The sequence below is a fragment of the Serinus canaria genome, chromosome 4A (assembly GCF_022539315.1).
Source record: "Serinus canaria isolate serCan28SL12 chromosome 4A, serCan2020, whole genome shotgun sequence".
Lineage (NCBI taxonomy): Eukaryota > Metazoa > Chordata > Aves > Passeriformes > Fringillidae > Serinus > Serinus canaria.
Genome location: NC_066318.1, coordinates 9,769,904 through 9,791,409, shown reverse-complemented (window position 1 = coordinate 9,791,409; position 21,506 = coordinate 9,769,904). Strand labels below are relative to the sequence as shown.

At 42.4% G+C, this 21,506-nt stretch overlaps 1 protein-coding gene across 1 annotated transcript in view; it reads left to right on the top strand.

Moving 5' to 3' along the window:
• TENM1 (teneurin transmembrane protein 1) overlaps positions 1-21,506 on the top strand; it is a 301,248-nt gene that overhangs the window by 263,004 nt on the left and 16,738 nt on the right. Inside the window, exons 23-26 of the mRNA XM_050974517.1 lie at positions 8,139-8,505; positions 10,275-10,785; positions 15,841-16,013; positions 18,284-18,519. Coding sequence (XP_050830474.1) covers positions 8,139-8,505; positions 10,275-10,785; positions 15,841-16,013; positions 18,284-18,519 — 1,287 coding nt within the window. The remainder of the gene's footprint in view (positions 1-8,138; positions 8,506-10,274; positions 10,786-15,840; positions 16,014-18,283; positions 18,520-21,506) is intronic.

Genomic DNA, 21,506 nt, shown 5'->3' with positions numbered 1-21,506 from the left:
TTTAGAGCTTTTTCTGTGGAGCCCTTTGAGCCTTTCTAGGCCTGAAGCCATGCTATGTCGTTCTAGAACTCAGTGACTGAAAATCAAAAACTATTTGTTGATCTGATTAGGAGCCCATTGTGAAACTATATTCAGGTGCACTTTTAAAATCTCTTTTCTAGAGCCTTTTTGGAAGGCAAGAAAAGAGAATGCCTCTCCTTCTCTGTCCAAGTTAATCTACCACAGGCTTGAGATATGTTATTCAGTCAAGTGGTAGTTACTGAATTTTGCTTAAAAAACTTCAGTCCTAAACGTTATCCTTGTAAGCTGTTCTGGCACAGTCTGACTTGCATATCCAAATATGCATCACAGCAGTAACCAAAGCCCTGAACTGACAGAAATTTAAAGCAGAGTGCCTGCTTACAGTCTCAGACTCAGTCAAACATTCTCCAGTGCATTTTCTTGCATTTAATCAATACAAAAGCTCACACTGAAGGGTTGCTGCACAGAATGCTGTTGTCTTGTTTGTTCTGCAAAATGCAAGGTGCCTTTTTTTTTCTGTTAGCTCTTTGAAGTCTTACAGCAGTATGTGTTTGCTTTCTGTTCAGCACCACAGCTAGTTTGTTTGTGTTCATTTTCCTCAGTGGAGAGACCTATTGTGTAAATACTTGTGAAAGATTAGTTGCAGAAAATCATCTGGTGATAACAATTGATCTTGGTGCTAATTTCTGTAAAAGTAACAACTCAAATTGCTTCTGTTGGTTTTTCTGCCTACCATTTTTATATCTATGAGGAAAAAATGTATAATTTAAAGATAATCATGAAACTTTTCTGTAGCTGTTTTGGTGTAACTCTCTGCTAAAATTTAGTCAATAATTAGTTCACTCTTACAATGGGTTTTAAAAAGCTATTACTGCTGAATTGCATAACGTGGTAGGAATTTGCTATAGGAGATGCCCTGCCATAAGATGAATTTCAGGATAGTTATTTTTCCCATCCTGTTTTCTTTCCCTTGCAGAAGTTGTATTTGTAAGTTTAACTCTTAAGGGAAGGCTTAAATCACAGAAGTGAGTTTGTATTTTCTTGTGAAAGCTGTGGAGTTGGCATTTGTTCTGATCCTTGTGGGAATGTGTTTCACAGTCCTGAGCTGGCTGAGGAGCAGTTTTGGCTCCCACATTTCAACTGGAAACCTCCTGGCAGCAGCTCCTCATCCTTCTCTTCCCCCAGTCCATCCCTAGAGTTAAAGGAGCTTTCTGCCCATCCCTGGAGTTAAAGGAGCTCTGCCCTGAGAAGCAGAGCTGCTTTCAGAGGTCAAGATCCTGCAGAGGCAAGCAGTTTCCTGGGCACAAATCTGCAGGAAGCTTTTAGTCCAAGAATTTAATTTAAATTTTCATTATGAGTTTCATTCAGAATTCAGGAAAGAGTGAGTATTTAGGTGCTATATTCACAGTGGCTGGTGTTGCTGAAAGGCAGGGGGTTTGCCTTTTTCAGTTTTGGAAATTTCATTTGATGTATCCTTTCATCCTCTCAGTTTTCAGGCCAGTTGCTTTTATGACCCTCAGCAGTTATTGGAAACAAAAGACACAATAACATGCTAGCTCCAGCCCCTCACTGTTCTCAAACAGCTCTTAATTACTGTCTCAATTAAAGCTTTTCCAGATACTCCTTTCCCTTATCTGCATTGGCAGCACACTGGCTTTCTGTATCCAGAACTTCTGAGCCCAGAACAGAGAGATGAAGCCAAAACTCGAGATTTATGCAAGCCCATTTTGTGCCATCTTGTCTGACAAGCCCCAGGACCTGGAACTGTGAGTTACAAAGTGAGGCAGAGTGGAGCCAGTCCTGTTATTAGCTAGATTTCCACCTGGTCCCATTCCCTCCTTTTGGCTGTGCAAATTACCTGCAGCAGCAGGTTTGGAGGACATCTATTCCCACTCCAGCACTGGAGACATGTTTGGGTTAGATTCAAATTCATGGTCTATTTTGAGATATTTTAATTGAAGAGTCTGAGATTCCTCCTCTCTGAGGTACCAGTCTGTTCTGAATACTTCATAAATTCCTTCTGGGCATTGAACAAAGTGTTCCTTTCATAGCCTGTGTAAACCATGGGTACCATGTTTAAGCAGACTTAAATGGCTTAGCAATCTAAGTCCCATTGATTTTTATAGTCAGTGTACTTATGTGACACTGGATAATATTCCCTCCATTGTTAAATGAGGACGATTTGAAAACTGTCCCCATAGAAATCAACTTTTCCTGTCGATTTACCAGACCCCAGATACAGCCTTGAAGTTGTGAAGCAGTAAAAAATAACAAGAAATTATGAAACAAGAAGAGAGCTGGGAAATGAGAGCACAGCAGGTCTTGTGGCAAGCAAAGACAGGCAGTGAAAACTGTTGAAGTGGTGCTTTTCCTTCACACTCCTGCAGCAGGTCCCTCATCAGCTGGAAATAATTGACAGCAAAAGCAGGTTGGCAGGGAGATTCTCTGAGCCAAAATCCTGGAGAACTGGTGGCCTCAGACCTCTGAGGTGCATCTTTAAATGTGCCACAGCTGCTGTCCCAGCCCAGGGTAGAAAACAGCAGCCATTAGGCTGTAAAACTCATTTATTTGGGTTTTTCACTGGGAACCAGTGAGTGCAGAGAGCAACATATGTGAAGTTTAGGGCAGGGATAGCTACAGCTGAGCTGTAAAATTCTGGATTTTATGCTATGCAGCATGAGAAGCAGGAGGCACAAAGGCTCCTCCAGCGTGGGATGAGGCTGTAATGCCAGCACAGGGAAGGGTTCCCCAGTGTCAAACCACAGGACCCAAATTGTGTTCTGTGTGCCATTAAGAAAAGAGCAAAGCTGATGAGGGGAGCTGACAGTGTCAGTGTCAACAAAAGGAAGAGCCCAGAGTGAGAGCAAACTAACAGAAAAATGATGAAAAAAATATCTATGATTGTCAGTGGGAAAAAAATAGAGAGAAATATATGTAGTGAGACATCCTGTGAAGAGTTCAGGGAAGCAGAACCAGTCTCCTTCAGCTTGTAAACTACCAGCTCACTCCTAATGGCCTGCCTGTGGGAGTCCTTCCTTGGAGCCACTTCTCTCCCAGGAGGAAGGAGAAAGAAGGGTTGAGGCAGGAAGAGAGAAAAATGTTATTTAGAAGGACATTGTGGTGAGTAAAAGGGTTTGGAAGCAACATCTGGAGTGAGTATCAGTAGGACCCATGGGAATGGCATGAAGCTGTGTCAGGAGAGAGGGAGGTTGGATATCAGGGAAAGGTTCTTCACCCAGAGGGTGGTCAGGCTCTAGAACAGGGAAGTGTTACAGCACCAAGCCTGAGAGAGTTCAAGGAGTGTTTGGATAATGTCCTCAGGCACATGGTCTGATTTTTGGGGCTGTGCTCTGCAGAGTCAGGAGTTGGACTCGATACATGCAGCCCCATCCCTGTCAGGATATTCTATGACTCTTAAATAGAAGGAAATTTAAAAAGGAAGTTAGCAGCAAAAGAGAAATGCAGAAGAGGCCATGAGCAGGTCTGCAAGTGCATATCATAGAGCTGAAGGCAGAGCTAGCATAAACAGAAGTGCTTGAAGCTGAGTAGCACAGATAGGAAGTAATCCATCAGTCAGGACTATCAGGAAAATTTTGGCATGAATTTCATGCTGTTACATGAAATTGAATCAAAATAAACAAGCAATGCATGGCAAGGAATCAAAGCAATGGTGAAGCCTTTCTAGGGATTTATGCAGCTTCTTTCAATCCATGATAAATGAAACTTATCCCAGTGAAATTTACCCCCACAACCAAACAGTTAAGCTCTTGAAACTGGCGTTTGCAGACAAGGATGAATTTTTCACTCTTTGCTTGTCTTACTTTGAGATGAACAGTATAAATTGTTTGATATGATTTGTTTAAAACAGTACCAAAAATGGCTCAGCCATCAAACATCATGCAAAATGTGCAGGAAGTTTTATCCTTATGTCCAAAACCAAAAGGGAAGCAGTGTTCTTCACAAACTAACCCATGGATATGTGTACATCTACAGGCATGTATGGTTGAGTATATGTGTGGACTCCTAGCAGGGCCATTGGGCAAAAAACTGGTGCTATTTAATTGAGTTGTCAGGCTTTTCTGTGGGGGATGGAGTGGGTTTGTGTGGCAAGGTTTGCTTTAGCAGGGGGGCCCCAGGGATGGTTTCTGTGAGAAGCCCCCATGCCCAGTGGATCCAAGGCATTAGCAGCAGGGGTAACACCTCGGGGATAATGTGTCTAAGAAGGAGAAAAAACCTCCTCAAGAGAGGGGAGTGGGAATATGTGAGAGGAACAGCTCTGCAGCCACCCAGGTCAGTGAAGAAGGAGGAGGAGATGCTCCAGGTGCTGGAGCAGAGATTCCTTTGCAGCCTGTGCTGCAGCCCATGGTGAGATCTCCCAGTGAAAATTCATTGAAACTAAAGCCACCTCAGTGCACTTTGTGTTTTCCAGAACACTTGACATGAAAAAATGCATTAGAAAGCCAGACTGGTGGGTGTTAATTTTGCACTTCTCAAACCAGAGATGCATTATTAGATGTAGCTGGAGTCTTTGTGCTAAAAGTTAAATGCTGAATTCCCAGAAAAGCTGACATGTTAATACTTACATGCAAAAAGTCTCATTGCTCAAGGGTTCACTTGTTTTGTCAGTGATTTCTATTGCATATACTCAGTCTCCCCTGAACCAAGCCAGAACTGTCACCTGAAAATTTCAGTCTGTGATGAATAAACAAACCCTGGCTGGTTGTTTATAATGGGATAATCAGCAATGCCATTTCTGGTCAGTGCTCTAATAAAAAAAGAGTCCCACTGAATATAAGAAAAAATGCTTGGAATTGGCCCAATTTTGAGTTACAAAAAATATATACATATTTGGAAAAGGACTTTATTACACAGACTTGAGAAGTACTGCTCCAAATGTAAAGTTATATTAACTGATTTACTATTCTAACTCTAACTGAGGTTTTGTCTGGAAAAACTTTGCAGTAGGCACAGTGGTATCAGATGGAAATCGAGGTGCTTCTCTGTAATATGTTTATTACCTTTGAGTGAAGCACAACTGATGGTTTGGTCACAGGAGCTGCCAGAGGGCAGCTTGCTTTAACGAGAAGTAAACAACCAGTGACTTTTCAAGGTAACAGGGAACCTGAGGGTGCAGTTACACTTCAGCTTAAGCTGATTTAGGTGATTAGTTTTTTACCAGCAGACTGTCCTGAGCCTGCTCTCTGTAGGAAGACATAAACTGGCCTTGCTGCTGGGGACTGCACTGGGAGAAGGGAGGGAGTGGGACAGCAGCAATCCCACCTTACACCACTTTAAGATGTCCTGAAGGCTAATCCTGACAAGAACAGTGCAGATTTCTTCTAAATCTCTGAAATTCTTGTTCAGATTAGGATTGCTCAGTGCTTTGTGTTATTGTGTATGTTTGATTTTAATTGGGCTATTTCACCTTTTTTCCCCCTCCGGTTTCACCAGCATAAGCTTGCAGTGTGCAGCAGCTGGTTTTTATGCTGCAGTCTCCAGATAGGTGTTTGCTACCTTCAGTATTTCAGATGAAATTTAACCATGGATGCATCCATGACTGCTTTAAACTGCAGCAGGGAAGCTGCAGGAATAACCTTCAGTTAGCTTTGCAGAGCAGAGAGCTGGGCAGCAGTTCTGGTGTAGTAACAAAAATTGTTTGGATGTTTCCAACTAAAATTTTATTTATTTTTACCTCACTGCAGCTATTTTTACAGATGTGAGCAGTATGAAAGCAAATATGCTTGCAGTTAACAGCTGTTAAGCTTTAGGCACATTGCTTTGAGTGAAATGTGCAGCTGCATAAGAGTTTCTTCTATTTCAGTAAACCAAATCTGCCTCAAATAAACCAGAGAAAAAGTTTTCTAGGCCCAAACCAGTCCCTGTTTATCTGCAGGACACCAGACATACCTTCACAGTGGGAGGAAGTCTCATTATTTGCTGCGTGAAGGCAGTGTAGCTGGTCCAAAAAAGAAAACCAGCTATCAAAACATGGCAGGTGCTAGGCAAGGTCATTATGGTAAAATAGATGGTTTTGTACCAGATTTTTAATTGTGAATAATCTAGTTGCAGATAATCAAAGATTATTTTTACAGCAATGCCATCTGTGGAGGCCCTAAAGTTGAAGGTGTCTATTTGCCATTAAGACTAATCCATCTACTTTGGTAGAAAAAGCAATTATTCTGCATTAAAAGGTGCATTGCAAATGGGTTTTTTTCCAAACTTCTTGGAGAAAGCCATGTAGAGATTTTTCTGTTAAGTGGAGAGTTTTATTTGGTGTCCCAGTGAGCTCTCAGCTGAAGCAAGAGCTGACAGTGGTGTGCAAACCAGGCTCAGAGCAGTGGGTGGAACCCAGGCAGTCACACGTGCACAGAAATTAGCACTGCTATGGGAGGAATCTGTTTCCAACTGCTTCACCACATTTAGCATCATTTGGAAGCATCCACCACCTGGTTCAGAAGAAATCTTGAGCCCAAGAGCATTAGTCTTAGTGCCAGTTATGATGCCTGGTCAAAAGGCCTGGGCACAAGCAGGAATGGGATTGCTCTGTGAGCCTTTGAATGGTGTGGTACCCACACAGGATGAGGCACAGCAGCCACAGTGCCCTCACATTATTAAAGCATCACTTTCCAAACCAGCAGTGCACTTCTGGAAATGAGATTATTCAGGAAATACTGCTGCTTGAGAAAGGGAGAGACTTGGCCTCCAGCCTGGTAGCTGAGCTGACCCCAGGCAGGCAGGTGGGCAGTGATGGCCACACACTCCAGCATATGGCATTCCTCAGTGCTGAGCATTGTGGTAGCATCAGCAGTCTCTGCATTCATAATGCTTTTAATTAGCACCGTGGAAAAATGAGCAAAACCAGCATCAAAGTGAGAATAAGTGAAATAGTAAAAGCTTCTCTGACAGATAAAGCATATAAAGCAGTTACATTTTAGGCTGGTAATTATTGTCTTCTGATGATTGAAATATTTAGACCAGAAAAATTCCACTCAGATAAAAGCAGCCATCTCTTCATGAAGGATAACAAGCAAAGCATCCTGAGACAGACTTAAATATGATCTCTTGCAATCTCAGGGGCTCAGTTGTTTTCTGACCTTTCCAGAGACAACCTGGAGTCCAAATCCTCCACTGGCATGAGCTGGGGAGAGGGACCAGCCTGCTCTGTTGTTGTTTCCCAGTTCAGCAATCCTGCAATGCCTTTCTCAGCAGAAGGGGTTTGAAGCTCTGGCCAGCACATGCTGTAATCAGCAGCCTGTGTGCTGGTTGCCTTTCAGGTTGACAGGGAGCCCCACTTTTAATTTGAAGCATGTTTAATTCCTCCAGATCACAGTGCAAAAGGTATCAGATGAGTGAGGTTATTCTTCAGCTATTTCCTCCAGCTTGGTTTGAAACTTCCTTTGGTCAGCACTCTCACCTGCACGGAGAAAGGCAAAAAGCTACCCTTAAGTATGACAAATGTACTTAGTCCATGACTGAAATAATGAATTCACAAAGCAAAATCATTATAAATAATTAAGCTTGGCTGTATTATCATACAAAGTAAGAAATATTGGTGTATTATTTTGCTACAAAGAATTAAGCTTGTATTTCTTGTGGCAGATAAGTCTTACAAGCATTTCTTGCTTAGTAAATAACACGGAAATGTGTCCTACTCTTCTGGTGTGTCATTTTCCTTTTGTGCTAACAGGCAATTAAAGTGTTACGACATTGACAACCTCTCTCTGTTCTCTGCTCTGCAAGCATTGACTGCAACCTTGAAACAATAACATTCAGACCTAAAAAATTTTCTGGCTGATGTGGCATGACTTGAAGTGTGTGTTTTTATTTGCTTGACTGCATAGGTGTAATAAAGTTCCCGCTTTAATGGACTTGTGCAAATACCTCTCAGAAGGTGCTAAATTACTTTTCAAATCAAATTTTGTTCCACACTGGAGTGGGACCTCAGAAAAGAGTATGCTTGTTGAAATTTGTTCCAAACCTAATTAAAGGTACTGGAGAATCAGTGCTGAGAAAATCTGCCAGGCCTCTTGATGCTGTGATCAGAGATGGTTAAATAAAACTGCCCTAAGCATTCTTCTTCCCTTTTTTCCCTGCTCTCCCCTTAATGTATTTCCCAGGTGAGGTTGGAGTGGCCAACAGACCTGACAGTGAACCCTCTGGACAACTCCCTGTATGTCCTGGACAACAACATCGTCCTGCAGATCTCCGAGAGCCGGCGCGTGCGGATCATCGCGGGGCGCCCCATCCACTGCCAGGTGCCCGGCATCGACCATTTCCTGGTGAGCAAGGTGGCCATCCACTCCACCCTGGAGTCCGCCAGGGCCATCGCCGTGTCCCACAGCGGCGTCCTCTACATCGCCGAGACCGACGAGAGGAAAATCAACCGCATCCAGCAGGTCACCACCAACGGGGAAATCTCCCTCATTGCTGGAGCCCCGTCAGATTGTGACTGCAAGATTGATCCTAATTGTGATTGCTTTTCAGGTAAGGAGATGCTTTTTATTTCCTGTCTGTCATCTGTTGGGGTTCTCTGATAAAGCTGCAGTTCAGCAAAGTAACAAGGGGAGGGAGAGACAAGCAGTGATTGAGTTTCCTTGGAAAGCCCAAAACCTTATCAGCAGATCTTCAGGAATTTAATCCGTTCATTTCTGAGATGTGAGTCTTCCGTTGCCACTGGAGGAACTTCAGGATGGTCCTAGCTTTTTCTCTTTTGATACAGTGATTAAACACTCTTCAGAATTACTTCCAGGTCTGCCTTGCTGTGTCATTTCTCAAAGCTACATTTGCCCCTGTGGAAGGTGGTACCAAATTGTACCTAAATGCTACTGGAACAGGCAGCCCTGCTCAGCAAGACAAGTACCAAGGGGTTTCATATCAACTGCAAAACACCAGCTTATGCCTTCTCATCACTCGTGTCATATTGCACCACCAGAAAAATGGTGCAAACGTGTGCAGAATTCCTTTTTCTTGTGTGTTTTAAACTGGAGTTAGTTCCAGCCCTGCAGTGCACTGCTGGACATTCTCAGCACCACAGCCACTCTCCCCTGCATGCACCAAAACAAAGTCTGGCTCTTTTCTTTCATAAAAACATAATGGGACAACGGGCAGCATTCCCATACAGAGGGATGCAGTATGGTGCCATCTTGTCATCTCTAAGAACCGCCATGTTCAGCTCCATAATAATGTCATCATAACTCTTAAGCCTCTCATTTCAAGTAAAAGGTTAATTACTGACAAGAAAACATTAAGTATGTCAAGAACAGAGAGGAAAAAATGCAAATGGTCTTCCACAGAAGGTGGGTTACTGACCCAGCATTGTGATGATGATCAAAGGCTCCTGTGCATTGCCAAGTGCTGCCAGCTTTAGTGGTGGCTGCAGGAGACCTGTGAGGAACAGAATCCTGGAGAGGATTCCTATTGAGGAAAACTACTCTCAGTGCTGAAAAATGAAAAAAACTGTGGCAAATATAATGATTGTGCCAGCCTGCTTTGGTGAAAGGCAGGGTCAGCTTGACAGAAAGTTCCACTGATTTTTCCATTTCCAGGGAAGCATAGGGTGTGCTCAAACAGTTCAGGAATTTCATGTCTCAGTCAGGAGAAGTAGAGCAATACACACAGTAATGTGGTTTTCCTTAAGAGTGAGGTTTAATATGCTTTCTTGCTATTTACAGGAAATCCTGCTCATGTAAACACATACAGACCATGATAATGGAAAAATCCTTTTGAAACCTTAAGTGACACAAATCAAGTAAATTGTCAAGAGATATTGAAAGGGATTGTTTCTCAAGGCACTTTTTTGCTACTGTTCTGATTTGGTTTTCCTGCAGTGTTGAGTTTTTAATAAGTATAAACTAATCTTTCTTTCAGTGTCATTTTAGCTGAATTACTGAGTTTTATTTTCTTTTTGTTTACAACACAATTCTAGTTTAACAACATGCCAACAGACAGTAAGTAGGGAATGAAACTTCAGGTATCACGGTCTTTTCTTTCACAATTCTGCAGTAAAGCTTTCCCGAACAGCAGGGTTTGGGACTCAGCAGAAATGCTGTGAATTAGATAATTTATATTCCTGTTGTCTTCACTGAGACTAATTTAGAATTGCACCAACCTTAGATAATAGGGATTTAATTAGTTGGAAGAGGATATTGTTTTATTGACCTGTAAATGATACTGCAGAGAAGCAGCGTGTCAGGCTTAGAGGATCAGCTTAACAAGGGCATTAGAGATTGCTAAAATTACCCTTTCTCCTGCAGGTGACGGTGGGTATGCCAAAGATGCCAAGCTGAAAGCCCCCTCCTCCCTGGCGGTGTCTCCCGACGGCACGCTGTACGTGGCAGACCTGGGCAACGTGCGCATCCGCGCCGTGAGCCGCAACAGGGCTCACCTCAGCGACTCCAGCCTGTACGAGATCGCCTCGCCCGCCGACCAGGAGCTCTACCAGTTCACCATCAACGGCACCCACCTGCACACGCTCAACCTCATCACCAGGGACTACATCTACAACTTCTCCTACAGCGGCGACGGGGACGTGGCCACCATCACCAGCAGCAACGGGAACTCGGTGCACATCCGCAGGGACACCAGCGGGCTGCCCCTCTGGGTGGTGGTGCCGGGGGGCCAGGTCTACTGGCTCACCATAAGCAGCAATGGGGTTCTCAAAAGGGTCTATGCCCAAGGCTACAACCTGGCCCTGATGACATACCCTGGGAACACGGGGCTTTTAGCAACCAAGAGCGATGAGAACGGATGGACGACTGTGTATGAGTAAGTCCACGGCGTTAAATGCCTGGTGCAAGGAGCCCTGTTTTATGAGCACTGAAACTTGTATATGAGCACTAAAACTTTCTTAGACAGTTCTAGCCATTTAAAAAGACACCCTGCTACTAACACTGTGTGAGACAGGACAAGCAGTGCTGCTGCACAAGCTTTTAAAATGAAGCACTGCTGTTTCTTAGGTGCCTAAACCTGTCATATGTAAAATCTCTGTGCACAGTGCCTGTTAAGTGCAGCAGAAATTGCCTGAAATTACACTTCATTTGCACTTTCTTGTTATGAATCTGTTTCTTTAAATGAAAGCATGAGAATTATTTTTTTTTTTGGTAGCTTAAGTGGTACAGGCAAGTTGTGATATGAATCAGGAATTTGCAAAATTCCTGCAGAAGGCAAAAAGTGGAAAATTAGCATACTCATCAGAGAATGGGGTGTTGCAAAGGAAATTGAGAATCTCAGAGGAAGGAATATCCAAAGACAAGAGTGAGCTTGTCTCTACCAGCAGGGGAGGAAGATATTTAATAATAGCAAAAGGATATGTAATAGCAAAAAGGCTGTATGTAAGGGGAGTAGGAAAGGCTTCATAAACAAGACCATTGACAGAACTTCTAAAAAGCAAGACAAGATAATTAAAGATGGAGTCAGGACATCCCAGTCTGGTCCCAGAAAAAGAACAACCCAAGAGAAAGTTCATTTTTGATTTATAAAGAGGTGCCTTGTATCAGGATTTCTCATTATTTGTAATTAATTGTAATAATCCCTGTTTGAGCATGCAACAAGGGCTGGATGGAAATCCTGTCCCTAGTTCAGAGTCCTTAAGGAGGCTAATAGTGCCTATTTTCTGTGGAGCATAGGAGTTTGTGGTCAAAAACTAAAATGAAACCCATCTAGGTGAGATTGGAACAAAAACCACATTGATAAAATGTGAGTTACTGCCTGAGTCACCTGGAGAGGCAGTTGAGTCCCTGTCATTACAGGTTTTTAGAATAATAATTTCTTGAAATGAAAGTAGAATAAAAGCAGCAAAAATGCCGCCTAGTGTGTGAGGGTTTTTATTCAACAGGATATTTCTTCATCCTGTTCTTTATTATTCTGCCAAAGACTAAATTAATAGGGTGGGCATAAGTATAAGCCATTAGAGAGGGCCTTTTTTACTGTGCCTGGGAAAACAAAAGCATACAGGATCTTCCTGGTTCAGTTATCATTACCAAACATCTGTTGATGGAAATTTCAACTCTCTTGCAACAACACAAGCTCTCTGGTACCCTGGTGCTGTTCAAACACTGATCAGAGTCCCCTTTTATAAACAGAACTGGCTGTAAATGTATGTATGCTTCTTTTTAATAATTTCAGTGCTGAGAGTTGGGCATTTTTATCCCCACTTGATGATGATGTCAGTCCAGAGCAGGGACCAATGACACTTTGAAAGAGCCTTTACAGTAACTCCAAGCCTTGTCTATTAAAATGCTGAACAGCAGGCCTTGTAGCAGGGCCTTGATTGTTAGAGCATGGGAGAGCAGATTATTTTTAGTCATGTGCCTTTCAGTCCTGGCATTCTTACTCTGTCCCACTGACATTGAGCATAAACCATTTCACACTATTGCTCTTGCTATACTATTGCTTGTTCCTCCTTTTAAAGTAGGGCTCAAGTGCTGGAAGATCCTTTAAAGGACTTTACCTGCTTGCAGGTGCCTCTTGCAGTATGTAGTATAGGTTTATTCATTAAATACCTGTGCCTTGGGAGGATTTATATGATGTCTATGATTAACACAAAGAAATTTTGCTGAATTAAACAGTTTGACATACTTTCCCAGCTTTAACTACAGTCTGGGTAGCACTGTCCTCACCAGTGCTTTGAGTTGTCCAGGCTTTGCATGGCCACACACTCCTGCCAGCCTACATCAGTCAGGGAAAATTAACAGAATTACAACTTTAGCATTACAAAAACAGCAACAAAATTAAATAATCTCAATTAAATAAAATCAAGTCATTAATATTTCTATCCAATCCAATATATTAAGTCATTTTCATAATACAAATTCCTCAATGACTAAAATGCAGAATGTCACTTGATCCTCTCCAGTCAGAGAGACAGTGGGCTGTAATCACCTCTGTGCTGAATTGTTGTGCTTTCAGGAGATGCTGCTCACCTGCTGCCATGAACAGGTCATGGGCTGTGATGGCCTTGGTTATCTTTTACCCAGGTACTGTTTTCCAGGGAGTCACATTCTGTACTGACAGCCAATTTCAGATTCAAAATTAGAATTTTTTGAAGGGTTTATATGAATTGCTTGTGAGCACTATGAGAATGTAGCAGTGGAACTAAGAGCAACTTTCAAATTGTTTGAAATCATCTTCGGTGCTTAAACTAGATTTGCATTCACATCCAAAAGTTCAACCCGTGGCACTGCCAAGCTGAAATAGGGACGAGTTAGTTTAACAACACATATCACACATACTTGGGAATATGAGCAAAGATAATGACCTGCTCAGAACATCTACCTTTATGTCAGATTCACTCGCAGAGGGAAATTATGAAGAGGTAGAAAACCACCTACAAAAGTACTTGTCATCCATCTACTCTAATCTGATGGAATTGAAGTGCTGAAAGAGCTCTTGCATACAATTATAGCTAATGTACAATTTTAAGTCATCTAGATTTCTTTTAATATTGTGTCATTAAAGCTGTAAAAGGGGAGGGGAAGCACTGGTCCTCTATTAAATCAAGGACAAGAAAACACCTGCAAGAAACAACTCTCTCTGAAAAAATTAATTAGACTGCTTTCCCTTTGAAATGATATAACTCTTAACTGTGCTACACATAGAAATGCAAATGGGTTGTGAAGCAATATCCCCATGTGTGCATTTCAAATACTAGTGAGCACTTCCTCATGTGAGTACTGAAATCAATGCAATTATTTGCATGATTAAATGGTCACTGACATGATTAACAGTGGCATAACTGAGCCCCAAATTAACATTAAGAAATATGTCATGATTCCACCCCTATTAGTAGGGGTAGGACATTGCAGGAGCTGAGTCCCAGTGTGCTGCTGTTCATCATGTGGAAGGTGACAGAACCTGTCCTCAGAGGGCTGAGTTTCTTGGAGCAATCTGGAAGGGAAAAAAACCCCTTGAGATGATCATGGTGTGGAATCAATACTGAGACACCGTTCTGCATGTCCTCCTTGAAGTCAGTGGGACCAGAGAGACCTCTGGCATGTGCTGGGTCTCATTATCAGTCAGCACCTCTCTGGCCAGCCAGCCAGGAGCAGTTTATCCCATTTTCAGCTAGGCAGGGAGTTTTGTATTTCAGCAGCTGCACTATCAGCAGCCAAACTGGATCCTTAGTGAAGATGGATCCCATGTCTTGAACATAAATACATTGCAATAAACCAGCTGTATTTGCACTTTAAAAATGCAGTTTGGGGGATTTTGTGTGGTGCAGTAGCAAATCCAAATAACCTACCAGGCTGTCACACCTGTTTGATCAAGCAGTAAATGAAATATAACTGTCTGATGTTCGTGGAGTTTTCTAATGATGAAAAGTAGTGATCTGAGTCAATTTTAGTCCCTGCCTGTGGCACCCAGGCACAGAACCAGCATAAGGGGAGAATGTAAATAAGTCACACAATATATATAAGGGCAGTGAGAGGTGAAAATGAGAGAGATTATTTTTAATTTAACTTTTGATTAATTTTAACTTATTTGTCAAAAAACCACAAGATGGTCACTAGTTCATTCTCTAGTGTTTGTTTGAAAAAGAATAGCAACTCTATTTTTTTTTTTTTTTTTTAATTGGAGGGAAGACAAAAAAATCCTGATATTTTTTCACCAATACTTCTTGTGACATATAGATTTTGTCTGACTAATTAGGGGCACCTAAAGATCCTAGGTAAATTATGCCAATACCTGAAAGGGAAGAACAAAGCCAGATCATTTGCTGATGTGAATGGGAAGAGCTTCATTGGCAGCAGTGCAGTTTGCCAGCTGATGTACTGGTTTGGTCTGTGAGAGGAGACAGCTAATAAAACATGAAAACTTAATTATGCTTTCATACCTGCACAATAAGTTTCTATTTTATGAAGATGAGTTGGTTTTGCTCATGCAAATACTCTGCAATATCAGTGAGTTGTCTTAGGTGAATAAAAACATGTCAGCATCAATAAGATTTTTAAGATGTGAAACATTATTATGAAACCATATCAAGCACCAAGCAATGCTCTGTGCTGGTTTCTGTGTGAACCATGAGAAAGAAGAAATATGTTGATAGAACTGAAATGACCTGTTAGAAATGCTGTTCCAGAGCTCTGGAATTAATTATTGACTTTTTGGTAACATGGCCTGATTCACAATCAAGTACCTTGAGCTACAAGAATTTCTTTAGCACTGATGAAGTTGAGGTGAACTGAAATGTAGTGCTCTAGATTCTAGGAGAGAAGCTCCTGCTGATTTAAGTAGACCCATGGGAAACAAAACACAAGAGCAAAAGCCATGTAGGCAACTTATTTCCTGCAGATTTCAATCGAATTTTATCACTGTTGTTACGCTTTAGGTCCCCTTTTTGCATTCACCACTCATATTATGTGCTTCACACATCAGTGACAAAAGGCAGCTTTTAAGTGTTGCAGAAGGTAAGAACTGGTTTTATTTAATCTTATGGGTAGGAAAATGCCGTTTCAGGGGTGAGTTGGATGCCTGGCCACCGAGTGACCTCCAGTGGCCTTGCTCCTGCATCGCAGCCCTCTGGGGTTAGCCCCAGCCAGCCGTGAGCAGCACAGAAACCTCTGCGGAGGCTGAGTGAGCTAGGTAGCCTCTCATAGCATTCCCACTTGTATCTGATCCAGCACCACTGAAAAAGAACCCAAGCAGGAATTCAGACTAGGTACTGAATGCATTTTGAGTGACTAAGTGGACCAATTCTTGCCTTTTTACTTACTGCACACTGTTGACAGCGCTTCCTACTTCTTTCACTATTATTTCTGCTCTTAGGAGTACCTGCATGACAACAGGGGTGTATTTTGATGGCTCTTTAACATCATTTTGCAGGTATGACTCTGATGGCCACCTGACCAATGCAACCTTCCCGACAGGGGAAGTCAGCAGCTTCCACAGCGATGTTGAAAAACTGACACGAGTGGAACTTGATACTTCAAACAGGGAGAATGTGATCACAGCCACAAACTTCTCAGCTACCTCTACAATATATACTTTAAAACAAGGTAATAAAAGCATTTCTGTTATTTCTTTCCTAATCACTAGACATTGCTGCATTCTTCACTGTCAGCCAGAAAAAAAAAAAAAAAACACATTAGAGCTAGTTTGTTTGTATCTTCCTTGTTTCAGCACCAGCAGCTACAATTCTGTTGGGCTGCCAGTTAGAAACAAGTCACAAGTGAATTCTTCCTCTCCTAGAAGAATTCCATGGATAGAACCTAATTGTTGAAATGTCTGATGTCTCCAGGCTTTACATGCTACTTTCTGCCTCAGTATTTGGAGGACTTGCACTAACCTGTAAAACACTGAACTTTGTTATTCTAAGAAATACTTCCCAGAAGAATGACAGGTTCCACTGACATTTTAGCACTGAAATGCCTTCTTTGGCCAATACTGTGTATTCTTTCTGGTAGCTCTGTGACCTGGTGACAGCACTTGCAGGAAGGGGGAGAACGTGGCCCACCTCTGCTCGTGGCTACCTCAGGGATTAGATTTTGACTCAACCCCTGTAGACACCACAGTATTTCCCTGGTAATATCATATATCTCAAAAACCCTGCTTTCTGCCCAATAGAAGTGTGCCAGTGTCCTCCAGCAGATTTTGCAGTTTTATCACCAGAGTTCTGGGCTTACATAGTTTAATTGATCTGAGATCTTTTGTCCTTGTTGGTTTTTTTTGTTGTCAGTGTATTGTTCAGGCTTTGAGAGAGTAGGTGCTGGGAAATAGGTCTCTGATGTCTTTCCAGGTCTGCTATAGAAAAGCTTTGTAACTGAGCACATCACAGAAGTTCTTTCTCTCAAGTTTCGATCTATAAGAAGAAGCCAGGAAGAACTCACCTCACAAGATACCCATGCATTCCTCTTTACTATTGTGTGGTAGAGACAGCACTGCATAAATAGAAATAATTATATTGTTCTGTCTCCTGCTAAGCTTTGTCCAAGTGACTCCATCTGCTCTCTGCACTGTCTGCTGCCTGATCTGTCTGTCCTTAAATCTGAAACTCTTCAAAGTTGTTAAATTATCAAAGTCTGTCTCAGGAAAGCACTTGCACACAACAGGCAGTGCCAGAAATTAACAGCTCTAGTTAATATTGTATTTGTCTCATAAATTCATATAATTTACATGTTTACCTATCTCTGAAAAACTCACAGGGTGCACTAAGCACCCTGTGAGCAGCTAGTCAGGTGAGGTATCCTTATATCCAGTTATCTGTACTTTCTGGCATACCTTACTATTATTCTTGTATTCACATCTCAAGAGCTGGACCAGTTCAGTTACTTCCATGTGGACTGGCTTAAAAAAAAATGATGCTTTGGGTACTCCCTATCTGGAGTGAGTTCAGTCTCACTGTAAGGGTAAAACTTGTTTTGTATGTAAGCACTAAACTCAGGCTCGTGTTGGAGCTCCCCCTGGCAGCTGAGCTGCAGGAACCTCCATATCCCAGCCTGAGCAGATGCCAGTGTGCCACAGCTCTGCCTGCAGAGGAGGAATTACACTGCCCAGGCAAGGGAAAGGAGCTCCAGTGTTGCTGCCTTCATATACTCTCAGTGGAGACCTGCTCTGGACCCTCCACACATTTCTGGTAGTTTTGGGGAGCAGAGGGAGGCTGTGCTGGGTCACCCCAGCTCCCTTAACAGCCCTCTGTGGCACAGCCCTGAGCCTCTGGAGCTGCTCACTGTGCCACCACTGCTGATCCATTCATTTTTCTGGCCACAGTCACTTCCCAGTTGGTCTCTTGCACCAAGCTTCAGCCTTGTGGCTCATCATCCCTGTGCCTCAGCCCAGGGTCCTGCTGCTGATGGGGAAGAGGGATGAGCCTTTTGTACAGTGACACAGGGAAAAGGGACAGAATGGGAGACTGGCTGTCATCCTGGATATATGGGAACCAGCTTTCTTGTTTGACCTCAGATACTCTTGCAGTTGTTCAAGCAGTACATTTTCCTGTTGGGATCTGCAATATGCTAAGATCATCACAGTATCAGTGGTCAGTACTCACCTTATGGTTTTACATACCTTTAAGCTAAAAGCAAAAGTTCTTTATTCCTGCTGCAGGAAACCTTCACAGTGGCAATCATCAGGCCAAATGTAATAAAAAGTTCTTCAGACTTGGGAAGGCCTGGAGGTTACAGCTTGCACAGCTGACACTGTGCTTGGGGCTCAGCTGTCTGTAACCTCCCTGGGTTACAAACTGAGCCCTGTTGTGCCTAAAAATTGGTTTCTAAATCTGGAGATGTGCACTTCTGTCTGTTCCCTGATTGTTATTGTTTTCTGACAGACAACACACAGAACATCTACCGGATCAGCCCGGATGGGTCGCTGCGAGTCACCTTCGCCAGCGGGATGGAAATCACGCTGAACACGGAACCTCACATTCTAGCAGGGGTTGTCAGCCCCACGCTAGGGAAGTGCAATATCTCCCTTCCTGGGGAGCATAACTCAAATCTCATCGAATGGAGGCAAAGGAGGGAGCAGACCAAAGGCAATATCTCTACATTTGAGAGAAGGCTAAGGGTAAGGCTTCCTCTTGTGTAAGTGCAGCGTTCCCTTTGAAAGTCGTGGAAGTAAAATCATGTTGAAATGTTACACTTCATAAGAATGAAAATTTTGTATCAGTGGTGGGCCCCAGCCATGAATTTCAAAACCAAACTCCTCCGACAGTCTCAGGGATGTTTGATCTCTGTTTGATTTTGATTGTAAGATTTGACCTCAAGACATAATTAGTTCTTTTCTTCCCATTCTTTTTCAACTAAGAACTTAATTATGGCTTTGTAAGAAGCTGTGAGCAAAGGACAGTGCATAGTTACTCTGGCACCACAGCAAAGTTGGAGCCACATTTTGCATCTCTCAGATCTATCAACCCTTTTTCTTCTGGGAGAGCTGAGGGGTGCCAGCTGCTGCCCGGGGCAGAGGCTCTTGCAGGACACACTTTGGGTGTCTTTCCTTGGACTCAAGAGTGTTGTAGAGCCTCCCTGTGTATCCAGACAGGCTGTGTATTAATTCTGCCCTCTGCCACATGCTCTGAAACCCCCAACTCCCTCTGGCTGGGTTACACCACAGCTCCAAGAAAGACTTGCTTTAACATTGCATCTTTGGTTTATTTTTACCTGTGAGTACAATGACAGATGGTCAACATTTAGCATTTAATTACATAACACCATGGCTCAAAGAGATTGCTACTTTGCTAAACAGGTTTTTTATTAAATCCGTTCTGGTTTTCACATGAATACCACTTAAAATGCCTGTACCAATAGTACAACTGGGAATTTTTTCCTAAAAAATATTGTGTTATTGACTAACCTTTCTGGATAGGAATTATGTCTGAAGGTACACCTGTTAGCTCTGAAAATATAGAGATGGTTATTAAAATCCCTGGATTGTCAAAACCACCAAAATCAAAACCATCTCATTTTGATTATGAGATACTATAGAATTTTTTTTAAGTGTGCCATCTGTTTGGTTTTGAACTGCTCAATCAAAAATGCAAGACTTGGAAGATCTGGCCAGACTGGGTACTGTCTGTAAAACCCCTGTTTGAATGGGCATTGTTCAGATTTGACAGTCACAGTTACTTTTTAGGATCTTGCAAGCAGGCAAAAGCTTCTTTTAGTTCCTCTTGCCCACCTCCTGCCTCCTTCCTCTCTAAATTAGTGTGAGGCCTCATAGCCCTGTCTGGGGAGGTAGCTGAACTTAGCACTGTGACAAACATGTGAAGATGGCAGGATCCAAGCTGTGGCTTGCTTGGCTCGTGCTGCCTCTTCAACTGGAGACTTTCTGTGTGACTTTGTGCTTAAATAACAGTATGGCACGTTTTTCTACAAGAATCTAATGTAAAAAGATGGTAAACAGAAAGGATGTAGTCAGTCATCTATTCTGCTTACATTGCCAGGCTCTGGGTGTTCATCACAATTCTGTTTAATACAACTACTTCATCTTGCAGAGTTTCTCCATTATGCAGTTTGTATTTTCTATTGTTGAAATTGACTGCAGTTTCTTTTGCATTTTCACTTGTTTCTATGTGATCTTTAACACTGCCTGGCAAAAAACAAAAAAAAGGAAATTCACAAATTGGTCAGGATTAAATGCATCCTGGCTGAGGCATAAGATATTAATTGAAAGATTGAAATACTGAAGGTATCCAGAGGTCAGCTGATTGACCTGCCTTTGGATTAAGCTGTTGGTGGACAAAACCACTCCTGTATTCCTCCTCCTCCCCCTTCTCTTCCATCCAGAGAGAGAATGGAAGGTGAAAGACAAGCATAAGAATAATATCAGTGTGCTGATGCCTTTTACTCTTTGTCCTTCTAAAAGTATACACCAACCACACAGCCCTTGAACATTGCATTCTTATTTCTGTAAGCTGTGTCTTTTTACACCTACCCAAGATCAAGAGGACTTGGGAATTGTCCCTGCCTGCTCAGAAGGACAAGCCAGCTGCCTGTATTGCAGTCCTGGCTGTCCTGACTCCCTTGGCTGTGCTGAGCTCTAGGACTGTTGTTCTGAGAGCTGTCAGGGAACCTGCTGGCATAGCACAGGTTCCTCTAAAAGGAGGATTTTAGAGTGAAAAGGAGGAGAAATGTTAGAATCATAGAATCATTTATGTTTGAAAAGACCTCTAAGATCATCAAGTCCAATTGTATTCTGCACAAAGGAGACACCATGTAAATAGGCACAGGAGAAAAGGGACAGAGGGTCTGCTGAGGCTGGCGAGACCATGAACAAGGACTTTGGAGAATAGCAGAAATACCTGGATCCTGGAGTTCATCTTTAGCACTGAGATGCCTGCATGGTGTGCTGGTGGAATGGAGAGTCAGTGGAGATGGAAGGAGCTGGAACAGTAGAGCAAAGGAATGTACCCAGAGACAGCTCTCTTTTCTTGGTGATTATAGGAAATGCAGCGCAGCAGGAACAAAAGTACCATCCCATAGTGTCTTTGAAACAGTATAGCAAATAATGAAATGGATTTAGGGCTTGCTGTGGACAGATCCTTGAGTACTGCTGGGAAAAAAAATAGTGTCATTGAAAGTCATTATGCTGGATGAGATTCTGGACAGATCTTCTGAAAACTTTTAGTGAGTTATATTTTTAAAATAAAGTATTTAAACACTTAATATGCCATGCCTGGCACAATAGGAAGTGTGTTAGAAAGCTTGCAATGTAGGACAGAAAGAACTGAAAATGCATGTAAAGAAAAGCTCTGGGGACTGGAGCAGTTCTCAGTGGAAATGAACAGACTTGCAGGAGCCCTCAGTTAAAGAAAAAAAACAGCACAATGGAAGAGTTTTCTAAGAGAGAAAAAAAATAGCATAGAAATGAGGTATAAAGATGTTACTTAGAAATCAGTCCTGATACCATCAGTGAAACAAATGGCTTTGACTGCTAAAAGGTATAAATTAGAAGGCAGGTAGCTGGGGATGAGATAAAGGATGACCTACTTGAATAGAAGAAAGAGAATAAAGCTTTTCCTTATCTGCCTGGTCCTAACTTTTTTAATTCTAATA